At 38.2% G+C, this 14,298-nt stretch overlaps 1 protein-coding gene across 1 annotated transcript in view; it reads right to left on the bottom strand.

Moving 5' to 3' along the window:
* Positions 1-1,984: 1,984 nt before the first annotated feature.
* KIF11 (kinesin family member 11) overlaps positions 1,985-14,298 on the bottom strand; it is a 45,230-nt gene continuing 32,916 nt past the window's right edge. The window contains exons 18-22 of the mRNA XM_047702577.1: positions 12,017-12,296; positions 9,157-9,379; positions 6,506-6,657; positions 5,344-5,460; positions 1,985-3,412 (exon numbers count right to left, since the gene is read on the bottom strand). Coding sequence (XP_047558533.1) covers positions 3,281-3,412; positions 5,344-5,460; positions 6,506-6,657; positions 9,157-9,379; positions 12,017-12,296 — 904 coding nt within the window. The 3' untranslated portion in view covers positions 1,985-3,280. The remainder of the gene's footprint in view (positions 3,413-5,343; positions 5,461-6,505; positions 6,658-9,156; positions 9,380-12,016; positions 12,297-14,298) is intronic.

Raw genomic sequence — 14,298 nt, 5'->3', positions numbered from 1 at the left:
TCATTTCAAGTCCAATGTTTACTTCAAAAGGGGTGGTTTGTGTTAATTTTTTTTTTAAGTGGGCCATATTTTGTTTCTTTGCATACTTCTTAGTTTTTTGCTAGAAATTTTTAGTGTCGGGCCACCTGGGTGGCTCAGCGTTCAACTCTTGGTTTCAGCTCAGGTCATGATCTCAGGGTTGTGAGAATCAAGCCCAGCATCAGCCTTGCTGTGGCTGCAACGGCTTTCTTTTCTTTTTTTTTTTTTAAGACGTTATTTATTGGGCGCCTGGGTGGCTCAGTGGGTTAAGCCGCTGCCTTCGGCTCAGGTCATGATCTCAGGGTCCTGGGATCGAGTCCTGCATCGGGCTCTCTGCTCAGCGGGAAGCCTGCTTCCCTCTCTCTCTCTGCCTGCCTCTCTGTCTACTTGTGATCTCTCTCTGTCAAATAAATAAATAAAATCTTTAAAAAAAAAAAGACGTTATTTATTTATTAGATAGAGATATCACAAGTAGGCAGAGAGGCAGGCAGAGAGAGAATGGGAAGCAGGCTCCCTGCTGTGCAGAGACCCCTACGCGGGGCTCCATCCCAGGACCCTGGGATCATGACCTGAGCCGAAGGCAGAGGCTTAACCCACTGAGCCACCCAGGCGCCCCTCTAACGGCTTTCTACTTTTCTAAACAGTTTTCGACTCTCAATTCGTTGACTTAGGTAGTCTCTGAAGTCTCTCTTTGCTTGCATTCAGCTAGTATTACTGCTGACAGATTTCCTGGAATGCGAATAACCAAATAATAAAACAAAAATTTAAAAAAAGAAAAGAAAAAAATCCGTCTCTGCAGACTGTTGCACAATTTCAGGGCTTAGCTAGGCCATTTAAAATCTGCCTTAGCTTTCACTTTCTGCTTGTGCTGAACCTAGGGATCAGTCAGCAGTAGTGAAAGCTTAGGGTTTTCTTTAAGTGTATAAACTGGCCTGGACACAAGTGGCTTTCTCAATTCCCCAATATACATTGTCTTTGAATGGCCTAATTTCCTTAAGAAATTCTCTCCTGTCTTTTCCCTCTCAGGTTTTAGGCACTCCTTTATCTTACCTCAACTATCATCTTTTGCTGCAGGTAGCAGCCTGTTGTTCATTTGCCTTATAGTTTTGAGAAATGCTTGCCACTTTTCCACCCTGAGCTGTGAATTAGATGAAAACAAAGGCAGGTGCCTTACTTTAGGCCTTCAGATTGCCCAGAGTAATTTTTTGAGATGAAAAGATCCTCTACGCCCTCAGGATGAGTGAACAGGGTCGCCCTGCTCTGAGAATGTGGGTTGCTGTCTTCAAGACCACCACGGAGCTGGGAAGGGGAATGGAGCAAGGGCAAGTAAAACACCAAAAAGATTTCCTAGTTTTTAGCTTGCCTTCTCTTGACTGAGCACTAGGTTGCTATAAACCTAGCTCTGACAAAGTTGTTTCTGAATATTTTGCCTCAGGAAGAATGAGTCCTTGAAGCTACCTACCTACTCTATTTTTGCTGATGGTTATTTTTTGAGTGCTTGATATTGTATACAAAAAATTGTAGAGCTAATTTAAGGTGTGGGATGTTAAAATTCTCCAGTGATTTGGGGTGCCTGGCTGGTTCAGTCAGTGGAGCTTGCGACTCTTCATCTCGGGGTTGTGAGTTTGAGACCCACACTGGATATGGAACTTCCTTAAAATAAAAAAATTCTCCGGTGATTTATTTTTGCTTGTCAGTTGCATTAGCATTCCTAGATAACTTTAAAACATCAGGAAACAGATGACTTAAAGCTGGACATGAGGCCCTGTGAGGACCAATCTCTTTCTCACTAATCTTATACTAAGGTGTAGTCCCTTAGAGTACGACTGAAGGAGCCTGGGATGTTTACCAAGGTGCTTTGTCCTAGGTGGTATCTGTGTTAAAGTGTATTTTAGGAATTTTGGAACAACTTGCTAAATTCTGTAAAAACACCCATTGCCAAATAAGAAATAATAGGGCAAACAAGTCAATGTAGAAACTAAATTTATTAATGGATTTACTGAAGGCAGTTTATTTTGTTAGATATTATCCATAGCTTATGTTGACATCTGATTTTGCAGAGATAGTGTATCATTATTTTTATTAAGGTGATTAATACTTCTGCAAGGTAAATTTAGTTCCTTAAAGTAGCACATTTTCTAATTCTCCAATTGGGCTTGGCTTTACTTAGCTATCACAAAGTCAAATGTCTCTAAATTTATATACTTAACTTGACGAAGGCATAAAATTTTTTCTTTGCCTCTATTCCTTCTAAGTGTGCTTGCTCTTCATGCTGAAAAATCTCAACTTCCAGAAATCTGGCTGCTAGATCAAAATTGTCAGGAACCTTCCAAGCGTTAAGATTTCACTAAAGAAAAATATACATATACATATTTTATTATATACAAAGTACAAAGTTTCATCAGATAAGCAAAAGGATATAAATTATAGTCATAATTAATAGTTTCAAAAAGCCCTTAAATCACTGGGACCTTCTGCATAACATATAGGCCACACAGCCATTAATCAGAGTTCTTGGTAGTTCTCCCATAAGAGTAATCCTATTTTCTAGAGAAGCTGGCTTTTTACAAACTCTGTGGGGGTTAATGGGTTGGGCCTCATAAAGGAACACTTTTACATCTGGGAGAAACAAACTAAAAATATTGAAGGAAGGACTACTTCTAGAGTTTATTGTTGACAGTAATTTTAGAACCACAGAAAAGTGTTAAAGACTTCTAAGTAAAATTCACACTATCTCATAATAAGAAGGGATACCATTTTGTAGCTCTACAAATGGTTTGGTCACAAATGAAAAAGGAAAAAGAGAGCTGAGAATGCAGAATGGAAAAGTCTAGGGAAGGAGGCAAGCAGATTCACATAATTCAATCATAGCAAGAAAAGTACAAAGATGGTCCTTCCCAAGACTGAGTTGGCAATATTTACCTACGTAAGTTAAAGCCTAGAAGAATAGTACAACTTATATATATGTGTTGCCTAGTGATATACAAGAAAAATATTTTTTCCTTTTTTAGGAAAGGGCTATTTTATATCAAAAGCTAAAAATACGTATTTACTCAATGCAAGTCCCAAATAAAATCCAACTTAATACACAGTGAACTACAGGCATGACAGAAAAATGAGTAGACATAGTAAATCCAACTAATTTACAGTATTGCCTTGATATTGTCCATTTGTTTTTCATCTATACAAAGGCTCAAGTTCTGGAGTTATAGGTTTTATTTTTCATTTTTCTTAAAAAGAGAATCACCGATCCTCAAGGTAACTAAAGATTTATCTGGTTTCGTAGAGGTAGTCTGCTCCGTGTAACAGAATGCTCTGTAGTTTCTTCCACTTTAGACCTCTCCACTGAATTAATGCCTCTGTTTTCTTTGTCTTTTCCATGTGATTTTTTATGCTGTGGACATAAGGGGAGAAATTAAGTCAATATAAAGTGACACTTGATACATACTAGCTACACTCTATTTTCAAAGTCCTCTGGGTTATAGGCAAGAAATTAAGTATGGAAAAGGCTTAGCAGAAATCGGAGCCAACAATTTGTTCAGTAGGTAGAAATGAATGTCTTCTTCATCTTACCATCAAAGGAAGGAGTGAGGTGAAAGAATTATTAATTTTCTGCATGATTTTCCAAGGCATAATTATAGACTTTACTATAGGGCAATGGTTCTCAACAGGGAGCAATTTACCCCCCTCCTCCCAGAAGATATCTGGTAATATCTGGAGACATTTTTGGTTGTTAAAACAAGAAGGCGCTACTGGTTTCTTGTGCGTAGGAGTCAGGGATGCTGCCAAACTTCATATAATAAAAAGACAGTCCACCACAACAAAGGATCACCCAGCTCAAAATGTCAATAGTGCTGCTATTGAGAAAGCCTGCTCTAGGAAAACAAAGATTTAGTATCTTGCGAAAAAGGCAATTCTATTTTAAGCAGAGAATCTGATATATGGCTACCTCAAGACATTTTTTTTTTAACTGTGTTTTACCTTTTCTCTTAAACTGATTTCATATTTCTCATTTAGGAATTATATTTCATTGGAATTCTCATATTTGCCCATAAAGAGCTTTAGGAGACTAATGATATACATTGTAAAAATAATAATAATAATAATAATAATAATAATAATAATCCATGCTGAGAAAAATCATAAACCAACTTTAGAATTTCAAACCCAGAAAATTTCCACACATGAAACTGCTTCAGGGAGAAAATAATTTTAGACTTCAGCTGAAGGTTTAAAATCCAATTCCAAATCTTTTCTGGTACTGTAGGGACTTCCCTGCCACAGCTGAACCACTAAATTCAAATTCAAAATGTCCTAAATGATAGTAAGGAAAGGATTTCCAGCCAGGGGATTAAGTAGTCACAAGGGTTCTCTTTTCCTAATTTTTCTTCTTTCCTTAACTTTAAAGATAGCAGAGAGGGTTGGAAAATGAAAAGAAATATATTTAGAGTTCTCTCATAGTAAAGAATAAAGCAAAAGGTAGGAAGGATTTGGGGATAAAATTACCTTGAGGGAAAGAGAGAACAGTTTAACAGAAATTAAGGTAGAAGTTTTAACAGCTTAAATCGCAGATGGAGGGTCTTTAGGCCTTGGTGGGAAGACCTACAAGTCTATGAGGTACAAGGACATAAACATCACAAGCAGCACTTCAGACTGTAAAATGTAGACATCAGTGTTGTACGTGAGAAGATCCTTTCATCATAGACTGTGTATGTCTAGGCTCATGTCTTCAAAATAAAGGGAAAGATGCTGGGCAGTTTAAAGTGCGGTGCTCCTAAGAGTGTTGAAAAGGAGTTAGTAGAAAAGGTCACAGGATTTAACTGCACAAGATCAAGGCAGGTGAGGCGGCTCAGGAAACATGAGAGAATTCTTAATAAGAGAAAAGCCTCAGGTAGGAGAAACGAATATAAACTGAGAGGTCTTCAGTCTCTGTCTTTTAAACCTTTTAGCTTTCAAAGTCTGAGTATGAGTAGACACAGACTCCAGGACTTCCATGTCAAAGGTGGAGGGAAGAGAGAAACGACTGCTCTCAGAATCCACGGTGTGCATGTAGGAAGTGGTAGGGACTTACTGTAATAGCTAAAGAGTGCTATCTGAGGATGGAGATTAAGTTAAACTTTGCCTTTAATTTTCCTACAGAAAACCCCTCATCAATTATAATATTCGTGTAAATAATATAAATCAGACAAGCTCAAAAGCCATCCCAAAGGGATGAAAAAATACCTTGCTGTTCCACCCACCGAGAGTGATGCCTTCCCATTCAGCAGCCAACGGCAGACGTCCGTCAGATATGGAAGGGGGACGTGACAGGACAGAACCACGTACCTGGAAAAACGGAATCCCACCACTTGACGAACAATCCACACCAGCATCTACAGATGATTCCTGACTTGGAGGCTCTTCAACAGAGTGCCCTAGAACTGACTTTTCTTCATCCACGGCCTAAAATGAGAAGGCAGACGAGTGATTAAGTCCAAGGACTTAAAAATCTTCACAAAAGGAAGTGCAGCTTTCTTCTTTGAAAATAACACAATGTCCATTGTGTAAAAGTTAAACCTCAACCAAATAAGTAGGAAGTCTATAAAATAATGAGGATGCCTGGCTGGCTCAGTGGTAAGAGTATGGGACTCTTGATCTCAGAGTCTTAAGTTCGAGCCACACGTTGGGTGTAGTGGTTACTTAAAGAAAAAAACTCTGAAAATTAAAAAAAAAGAAAGAAAGAAAGAAAGAAAGAAAGAAAGAAAGAAAGAAAGAAAGAAAAGAATCCCAAATATATTTTCTCATAGAGACATACCTATAATAAAATGTTAAAAGTAGTAATCTCAGAATAATGGGGTTTCAGTTTATTTTTTATCTTCTATTTCCCAACTTGTCTATAATTACTACAGTTAAGAGCAGACTGGAGATCTTCTAGGTTCTGATTCCAGCTCCATCCTGTGACTTGGGACCAAGTAATTCTCAGTTTCCTCACCTCTAAAATGAGGACTGTACTAGCATCCACTTCACAGGGCCACTGAGAGTGTTAACGGAGTAAATATGTATGTAAAGGGCTTAGCACAGACTCTGGCACATAATAAGCACAACATAAATATTGGTTATTGTTATTATTACTTTGATAATAAAAAGTGTCCAGATTAAAAGCAGCAGGCTGGGGCGCCTGGGTGGCTCAGTGGGTTAAGCCTCTGCCTTTGGCTCAGGATATGATCTCAGGGCCCTAGGATCAAGACCCGCATCAGGCTCTCTGCTCAGCAGGGAGCCTGCTTCTCTGCCTACTTGTGATCTCTGTCTGTCAAATAAATAAATAAATAATCTTTTTTAAAAAATAAAAAAAATAAAAGCAGCAGGCTTAGGCTTAAGGGTCAGATAACTACCATTAATGCAACAGAGTAGAATTTAAGGGCAAAGAATAAAATTCTTCATACAAAGCTAATGACATAAGGAGTTTATGTGAGAGTTCTAACTAAAATTAAGAAGCTTTAGATTTTACCTGACTGAGCTCTTCCTTGTTGTTTTCTGAACAGTTTAGCATCATTAACAGTTCAGGCTGCTTCCTTTTCAGCTGATCAAGGAGCTGTTCACGTGGTTCAGTTCTCACCAGTGTTGATGGGTAGACGTAATTTTTCCTCTGTGGTGTTGTACCTTTAGTGTACATTATATAAATGGGAAAAGATCGAAATGTGGAATAGGAGTAAGATTTTTTTTTAAGTTATATACTTCCCCATGAGTCTCTTCCAAAGACATAACCATTGCCACACATGGGAATTAGCCTGTTACTCATCAGGCACAGATTGCTTTACAACTACTATTTCCTAACTTGACAAGTGATCTTAAATGGACTCAATTATTTTCAGGATTCAACCTACCCCCAAACATGAAATTATCCATCTCTGAGGATGTACAAAAGATGTGTTGTAGGCTCTAAAAGGAATCAAAGTGTTCTGAGAAATGGCAGGATTCCTGGAATAAGTACAGTTTTCCCCCAACAAGATCTTTGATAGGATGATCATTTCACTGTAAATTTGGTGGTAGCTAAATATTAACGAGTTACATCTTTTTTTTTTTAAAGATTTTATTTATTTGAGAGAGAGAGAGAGAGAATGAGGAGGGGGAGGGGCAGAGCGACAAGCAGACTCCCCACTGAGAACAAAGCCTGACACAGGGCTCATTCCCAGGACTCTGAGATCATGACCTGAACTGAAGTCAGATACTCAACCTACTGAGACACCAAGGTGCCCCGCAATTATATTTCTTTATAATGAACTCATGCTCTCGTATTTTCCACAAGCACTTCTTTGTCTTTTTGCTTAGCACTTATATTCCCAATTTCATTGAAAAGTGGAAACAGGGGTGCCTGGGTAGCTCAGAGGGTTAAGCCTCTGCCTTCAGCTCAGGTCATGATCCCAGCGTCCCGAGATCGAGCCCCATATTGGGCTTCCTGCTCGGCGGGAAGCCTGCTTCTCCCTCTCCCACTCCGTGCTTGTATTTCCTCTCTCACTGTGTCTCTCTCTGTCAAATAAATAAATAAAATCTTTAAAAAGAAAAGTGGAAACAAATATTACAGGGCTCTTGAGGAGAAAATAAACTAACATTCTTTAGCATCGCCTCCTTTTATAATTGCTTTAAAAAAAAGTTTTGAAGTATAATTTACATACCATAAAATCTATTCAGTGATTTTTAGTAAATTTACGGGGTATGCAACCCTAAATGCAATCCAAATAATCGTTTGATTACTCATCCTGTTAGTTTGCATATCTTCTTCCATGAAGGCTTTTCTAAATCATCATAGCCTAAAATAATCTTTGCCATCTCTGATAAAATGAGAGGTACACATAAGAGAATGCACAATATGATAAGCTTTTTCCATTAAACTAGATTTATGTAATTATATTCCTCTACTATTTCTGGTATTAAAAGGTCTTTTTACAAACTGTGCTAGATAGATGGTTGTTGGTTTTTTTATTTGCTTTTAAAATATCTTCTCTTTGGGGCACCTGGGTGACTCAGTTGGTTAAGTGTCTGCCTTCGGCTCAGGTCATGATCCTGGTTACCCTGGTCAGGCTCCTCGCTTGGCAGGGTGCTTCCTTCCCCCCACCCCCTTACCCCCGGCACCCGCTCTGGCACGCTCTCTCAAATAAATAAATAAATAAAATCTTTAAAACAAATCTTCTCTGGAAAAAAAGTTTCTCTCCCTCTGCCCCCACCCCCACCCCTACGTGATCTCTCTCTGTTAAAAAAAATAAAAATAAAAGGGGCACCCGGGTGACTTAGTCCATTAAGCATCTGCCTTTGGCTCAGGTCATGATCCCAGGACCCCGGTCGGGCTCATTCCTTGGCAGGGAGCCTGCTTTTCCCTCTCCCTCTGCATGGTGCTCCCCTTGCTTTTCTGCATGCTCTGTCAAATAAATAAAATCTTAAAAATAAGTAAATAAATAAAATAAAGGGGTGCCTGCCTGGGTGGCTCTGTTGGTAAAGCTTCTGATTCTTGATTTTGGCTCAGGTCGTGATCTCAAGCCCCCCTTGGGCTCTGCTCAGCCTAAAGTTGGCTTGTCTCTCTCCCTCCCCCCCTCTGTTCCACCCTGCTTGCACACACACACTCTAAAATAAATAAAAATCTTAAAAATAAAAGTAAAGGGGCGCCTGGGTGGCTCAGCGGGTTAAGCCGCTGCCTTCGGCTCAGGTCATGATCTCAGGGTTCTGGGATCGAGCCCCGCGTCGGGCTCTCTGCTCGGCGGAGAACCTGCTTCCTCGTCTCTCTCTCTGCCTGCCTCTCTGCCTGCTTGTGATCTCTGTCTCTGTCAAATAAATAAATAAAAAAATCTTTAAAAAAAAATAATAAAATAAAAATTTTCTCTAAACAAAACCAGTGCCCTAAATATTTATAAAATCTTATTGATTCTAATGCCCAAGTTTTATGACAAGTTTTATGCCCAGTTTTATGACAAGTACATGTCACCTATATCATGACATCTAATCTTGATTAAAAATATTTTAGGGTTCCATTTTTTCCATTTGAGATGACTGCAGTGAGATGCCAAATTCCTATCAGGCAATGGCAGGATATGGTTTTTCTGAACATCTGGCACAGTACAAGGTTGACTTCAACTTCAAAAATGTTAATTTTCTTTCCCTTTAAAGTACCTGTTGGGATATCCAGCTTCAGATCCTGTTGTAGAAAGCAATTAAGCTTAGTCAAACCAATTTTTATGGTTTCATTAAGTTCTAGACTTTGTGCCATTAACTTTTCTTCATCAGTAGTTATCTGATCAAAAACAATGTTACGCTGGTTCTCATTAACTGCTTTATGTTCATTTAATTTTTCAGTGATCTCTGATCTGGCAGCCTCACAACCTTGGTTTACAACCTGTAAATGATGCAAATGAGCTTTCATTATTAAAATCAAAGTTGTCAGCATTTTATGCAATATATTATTTCCTTATCTTGAAATTTTCCATAGTAAAAACTTTGAAGAACATATGCAAAAGAAGAGAGAACAGTATAATTCCCCCTTGTATTGACCACCCAGTTTCAACATTTATCAAACAAGATTAACCACTTGGGGTATATAGATCAAATAAGATTAACCACTCCTCCTCCTCCTCCCATAGAATTATTTTAAAGCAAATGCTGTATCATTTCATCCATGTACTTCAGCATACATCTCTAAGAGTTAAGAGCTTTTTTAAGACCACTCTCACATCTAAAAAACTTAGCACTGATTTCTTTTTATCAAATGTCTAGTCAGCATGCAAATTTTACCAATTATCTCAAATGTTTTTCACAATTTGTTTAAATTTATCATTAGATTTGGTTGATCTGTCTTAAGTAGATGACCATATAATTTATCACCTAAACTGGGATACTTTTCAGAGTGAAAAGGGCCCTTCTTAATAACAATTACCTCCAAACAACAGATGTAAACAAGGACCATCCCAGACAAACTAGGTCTTAAGACCCTCTGGTCTTAACTCTCTTTTAATATAGGATACCTTTCCTCGTACTTTTTAAATTGTTTGGCAAGAATATTTTGTAGGTGGTGCTAAAAGCACATAGGCCTGATTCCATCTCTCATGTTAAGATTAATCCACTGGGGCACCCTGGTGGTTCAATCGGTTAAGCGGCTGCCTTTGGCTCAGGTCATGATCCCACATGCCTAGGATTGAGCCCCACATCGGGCTCCCACATTAGCAGGGAGCCTGCTTCTCCCTCTCCCCCTGCCTGCCACTCCCCTGCTTGTGCTCTCTGTCTCTCTCGGTCAAATAAATAAAATCTTAAAAAAAAAAAAAAAAAAAAATATTAATCAGTTGAGGCACCTGGCTGGCTCAGTTGGTAGAGCATGCAGCTCTTGATCTCAGGTGTGTGATTCAGGGATGGGAGTAGAGTTGACTTAAAAAAATAAATAAAATTTTTACGGGACGCCTGGGTGGCTCAGTTGGTTAAACAACTGCCTTCGGCTCAGGTCATGATCCCAGCGTCCTGGGATCGAGTCCCACATCGGGCTCCTTGCTCAGTGGGGAGCCTGCTTCTCCCTCTGCCTCTGCCTACCACTCTGTCTGCCTGTGCTCATGCTCTCTCTCTCTCTCTCTCTAACAAATAAATAAATAAAATCTTTAAATTTAAAAAAATTAAATAAATAAATAAAATTTTTAAAAAGAAAAGAAAGAAAAAAAAGATTAATTAGTGAGTTTCCATGTCATCACCCTATTAATTATAAAGCTCACGATCAAGGGGTGCCTGCCTTCTCAGTCAGAAGAGCATGAGACTCTTGATCTCAGGGTCATGAGCTTGAGCCCCATGTTGGGTGTAGAGATTACAAAAAACAAAAACGAAAACAAAAACTCAAAAAACTTGAAAAAATAAAATAAAAATTCTCCATCAGTTTTTATCAAATGGTTTGGACAGTAACTAATAACCATGGGGGTTATTATAATAACAGATTATTATAACAGGTTATTATAACAGGTTATAATAACAGGTTATTATAATAACAGATAACCATGGGGGTTATCTCACTAGGATTGCAAATGGTGGTTTTCAAATTCTTTCATTTCTTCTGCATTAGTTGGGATTCTTCTATGAAACACTTTTCTTCATCCACTATCCTGCTAAACCATGATAGAATTCTTTTGGCAAAGACACATGGTTGCTCAACTGTTTCCGTTTATTTACCAGTTTTCAAAATACTGCACTCCTTCCCTAACATGATCCAAAAAAGACCTATGAAATTTTTATGAATTCATAAGCTTTAATATATTTAATAGATTTTAATCTATTATAGCAATTATTCCTTTTGATACTCAAATTATACCATCTTTAAACAAAGGAATGTCATCAGGGGCTCCTATGTTTTTTTGATACAACCCCACTAATCTTTAATAGCTCTCTTACTTTTTGGTATGATAGGACCTCTAGGCTTATCTGGTATAATTTCCTGTTTCAACCTGAAATCAGCTATTTCTCCATTAACCTTGGTTACTTTTGGTAAAAATTATTTTTACCAAAAATAATAGCTTATGTATAGCTTAAAATACTTACTTTTTAAAAAATCTTATATTCTTTTACCAAGCTCCTGAGAGTATTAGTAAAATCCTTTTATAGCAGAGAGAGAAAAACCAAGCCACAAAGGGCTCATGCAAGTGTTCAGATCAAGCAAACACACAAACCTATCAAGTATCCTTTAAGCAATAAGAACAATATCCTAAATATTTAAAGCAGTAACAGGTTTGAATTATATTCAAAAAAAAACAGGGTGCAATTAGCTGAAAGAACTAACAAGTCAAAAACCAAGGATACAGGACAGATCAGACACAGAAGTTAAATAATTTCAAACTCTAGGAGACAGGTACATAAACTAAATCATGTAATACTAACTATTATGCTTAAAATTTTAATTCATGATTTAAAACATCATCTGTTTTGAAACCAATTCTTAGCCAAGAATATTTAATTTTCTGATGATCACTATTCTCTCCAAAGTAGGTTCCAATTACAAAGTTATTACCTTCAATAAGTTCTGAAGTTCTTCTTCCCTTTTATTTAAACAAGATACCCACTGTTCAGAAAAAGAAAGCGTGCTTGTGTTCAGGGCCTCACATCTCTGTTCAGTCTCTTGAGATACTACTTCAAGGCTGTTACCAAGTTTATCACAGTGTTGCACAGACTCTTCAACCAATTTTGTACCTTCTTGGTTAAAGTGTCTGAGTTCCTGTGACAAGCCATCACAATCAGCACAAAATTGTGTATTATAAGAGGTTGTTTTGCTGATTACATCCTTAGATTTCCTATAAAAAAAGAGAACAACATTGTTAAAACAGAAAACTTAGACTCAAAAGGCCTGTAACTTGCCCAAGATCACCCAGTTCAAAAATGGTGTATTTGAACCCAGGCAGTCTGGCTCTAGAGCCCATGTTCTTAATGACTCTTCTATGTTGAGAATGGATGCTTTGGCCAGTGTCTCTTCATAGCAGAGTGACATCATATCTGTCATTAAATGACCTTTGGAAATGTCTTTTCTCCTAAAACCTTTCCCAGCTCTCCTCCAGATATGAAGCTTTACTTTGTACCTCTTAGAGTAATGACTATACAGTTACTAAAATAAAATCTGCCATGTGTTTTATTCCTCCTACTAGATTATGTTACTTAAGGGCATCACCTGCAGTCTCTAGTCTAGTCCCTAAACTGTCCACAATCAGTCTGTCATTCTGTTCTTCAGCAGTTTTACCTTGCCTATGACCTTAAATAAATGGTAAAAATTATAAATGTTATAAAACAAAGTCAACTATAAAGCTTTCTACTAATAAAGAAGATTATATTGGGGTGTGACAAACTATACACCTAGTGCACATAGTACACTGCAACATAACCCTGAAAGAAAAGTAAAGTCCTCTGAAGACTTCAGAGTTGAACTTTGGTGAATGAAAGTTACCCTCTATTACCACTAGATGGTACACCATGCGAGGAAACCAAATGAGGAAGCAAACAGGTTGAAAACCGAAGTTCAGCTGCAGGTTAAATGGAAATGATTGAAAAAGGAAATGAAATTCAAGTGAAAAACTTGGAGACTATCAACATAAATCTAGTCCCTCAAGGAATCACAACCTAGTAGGAAGATGGAATTTATTAATGAGTGACTACCATCCATGACAATAAGTGCCACAGGCAGTGAGTGGGTCTCGAACTTCAGTATATATTAACCTCCCCTAGATTCCTGGGCCCTACACCTGGCTGATTCTTTTACACAGTCCCTGGACCACACTTTGGAAACCACTGGTATAGGCAATACATGTCAGGAAGATAGGGAAAATGGATTGCAGAGAGCTTAAAAAGAGTGTATCATAGTTCCCCAGCCATTTCGATCCTATTCTAGTATTCCCTTCAGAGCTATTGAAAGGGCCAGAAATCCTTAAGTCTAGACACCAGAAAAAAAAGTGGGGAAATGCTTTCTGGACTCAGAGTCTAGAAAAAAGAGTTCAGAATGGGGCATGGTATAATGAATAGGATCAACAACAGAACTGGAAAACCAATGATGGGAGTTAGGTAGTAAAAGAGGTGATAGCTAGAATTCTAGAACAGCACTATTCAATAGAATATAATATGAGCCACATAATTTAAAAATTTCTAGTAGCAAAAAAAAAAAAAAAAAAAAAAATTCTAGTAGCCATATTAAAAAAGGAAATAAAGGAGTGCCTGGGTGGCTCAGTGGTTAAAGCCTCTACCTTCCACTCAGATCATGATCCCAGGGTCCTGGGATCGGGCCCTGGATTGGGCTCTCTGCTAGGCGGGAAGCCTGCTTCCCTCTCTCTCTCTCTCTCTGCCTGCCTCTCTGCTGCCTACTTGTGATCTGTCTGTCAAATAAATAAATAAAATCTTTAAAAAAAAAAGGAAATAAAGCGATCAGAGTAACAATGCCCTGGGTGTATACAGCATATGCAAAAGCAAAATATATTAAAACAATGCATAAGAGACAGGAGGAAGAAATTGGGAACATATTGTTATAAGTCCCTTTTATCACACATGAAACAGCAAATTACTTAAAAGTGTATTAACATTATTTAAAAATGTGTATCATTAATCCTAGAAAAACTACTTTAAAAATGGTAATTTAAAAGTATAAACAATAAGGGACGCCTGGGTGGCTCAGTTGGTTAAGCAGCTGCCTTCGGCTCAGGTCATGGTCCCAGCGTCCTGGGATCGAGTCCCACATCGGGCTCCTTGCTTGGCGGGGAGCCTGCTTCTCCCTCTGCCTCTGCCTGCCATTCTGTCCGCCTGTGCTCGCTCTCTCTC

Source organism: Lutra lutra, chromosome 14 (assembly GCF_902655055.1).
Source record: "Lutra lutra chromosome 14, mLutLut1.2, whole genome shotgun sequence".
Taxonomy (NCBI): Eukaryota; Metazoa; Chordata; class Mammalia; order Carnivora; family Mustelidae; genus Lutra; species Lutra lutra.
This window is presented reverse-complemented; position numbering and strand designations above follow the sequence as displayed.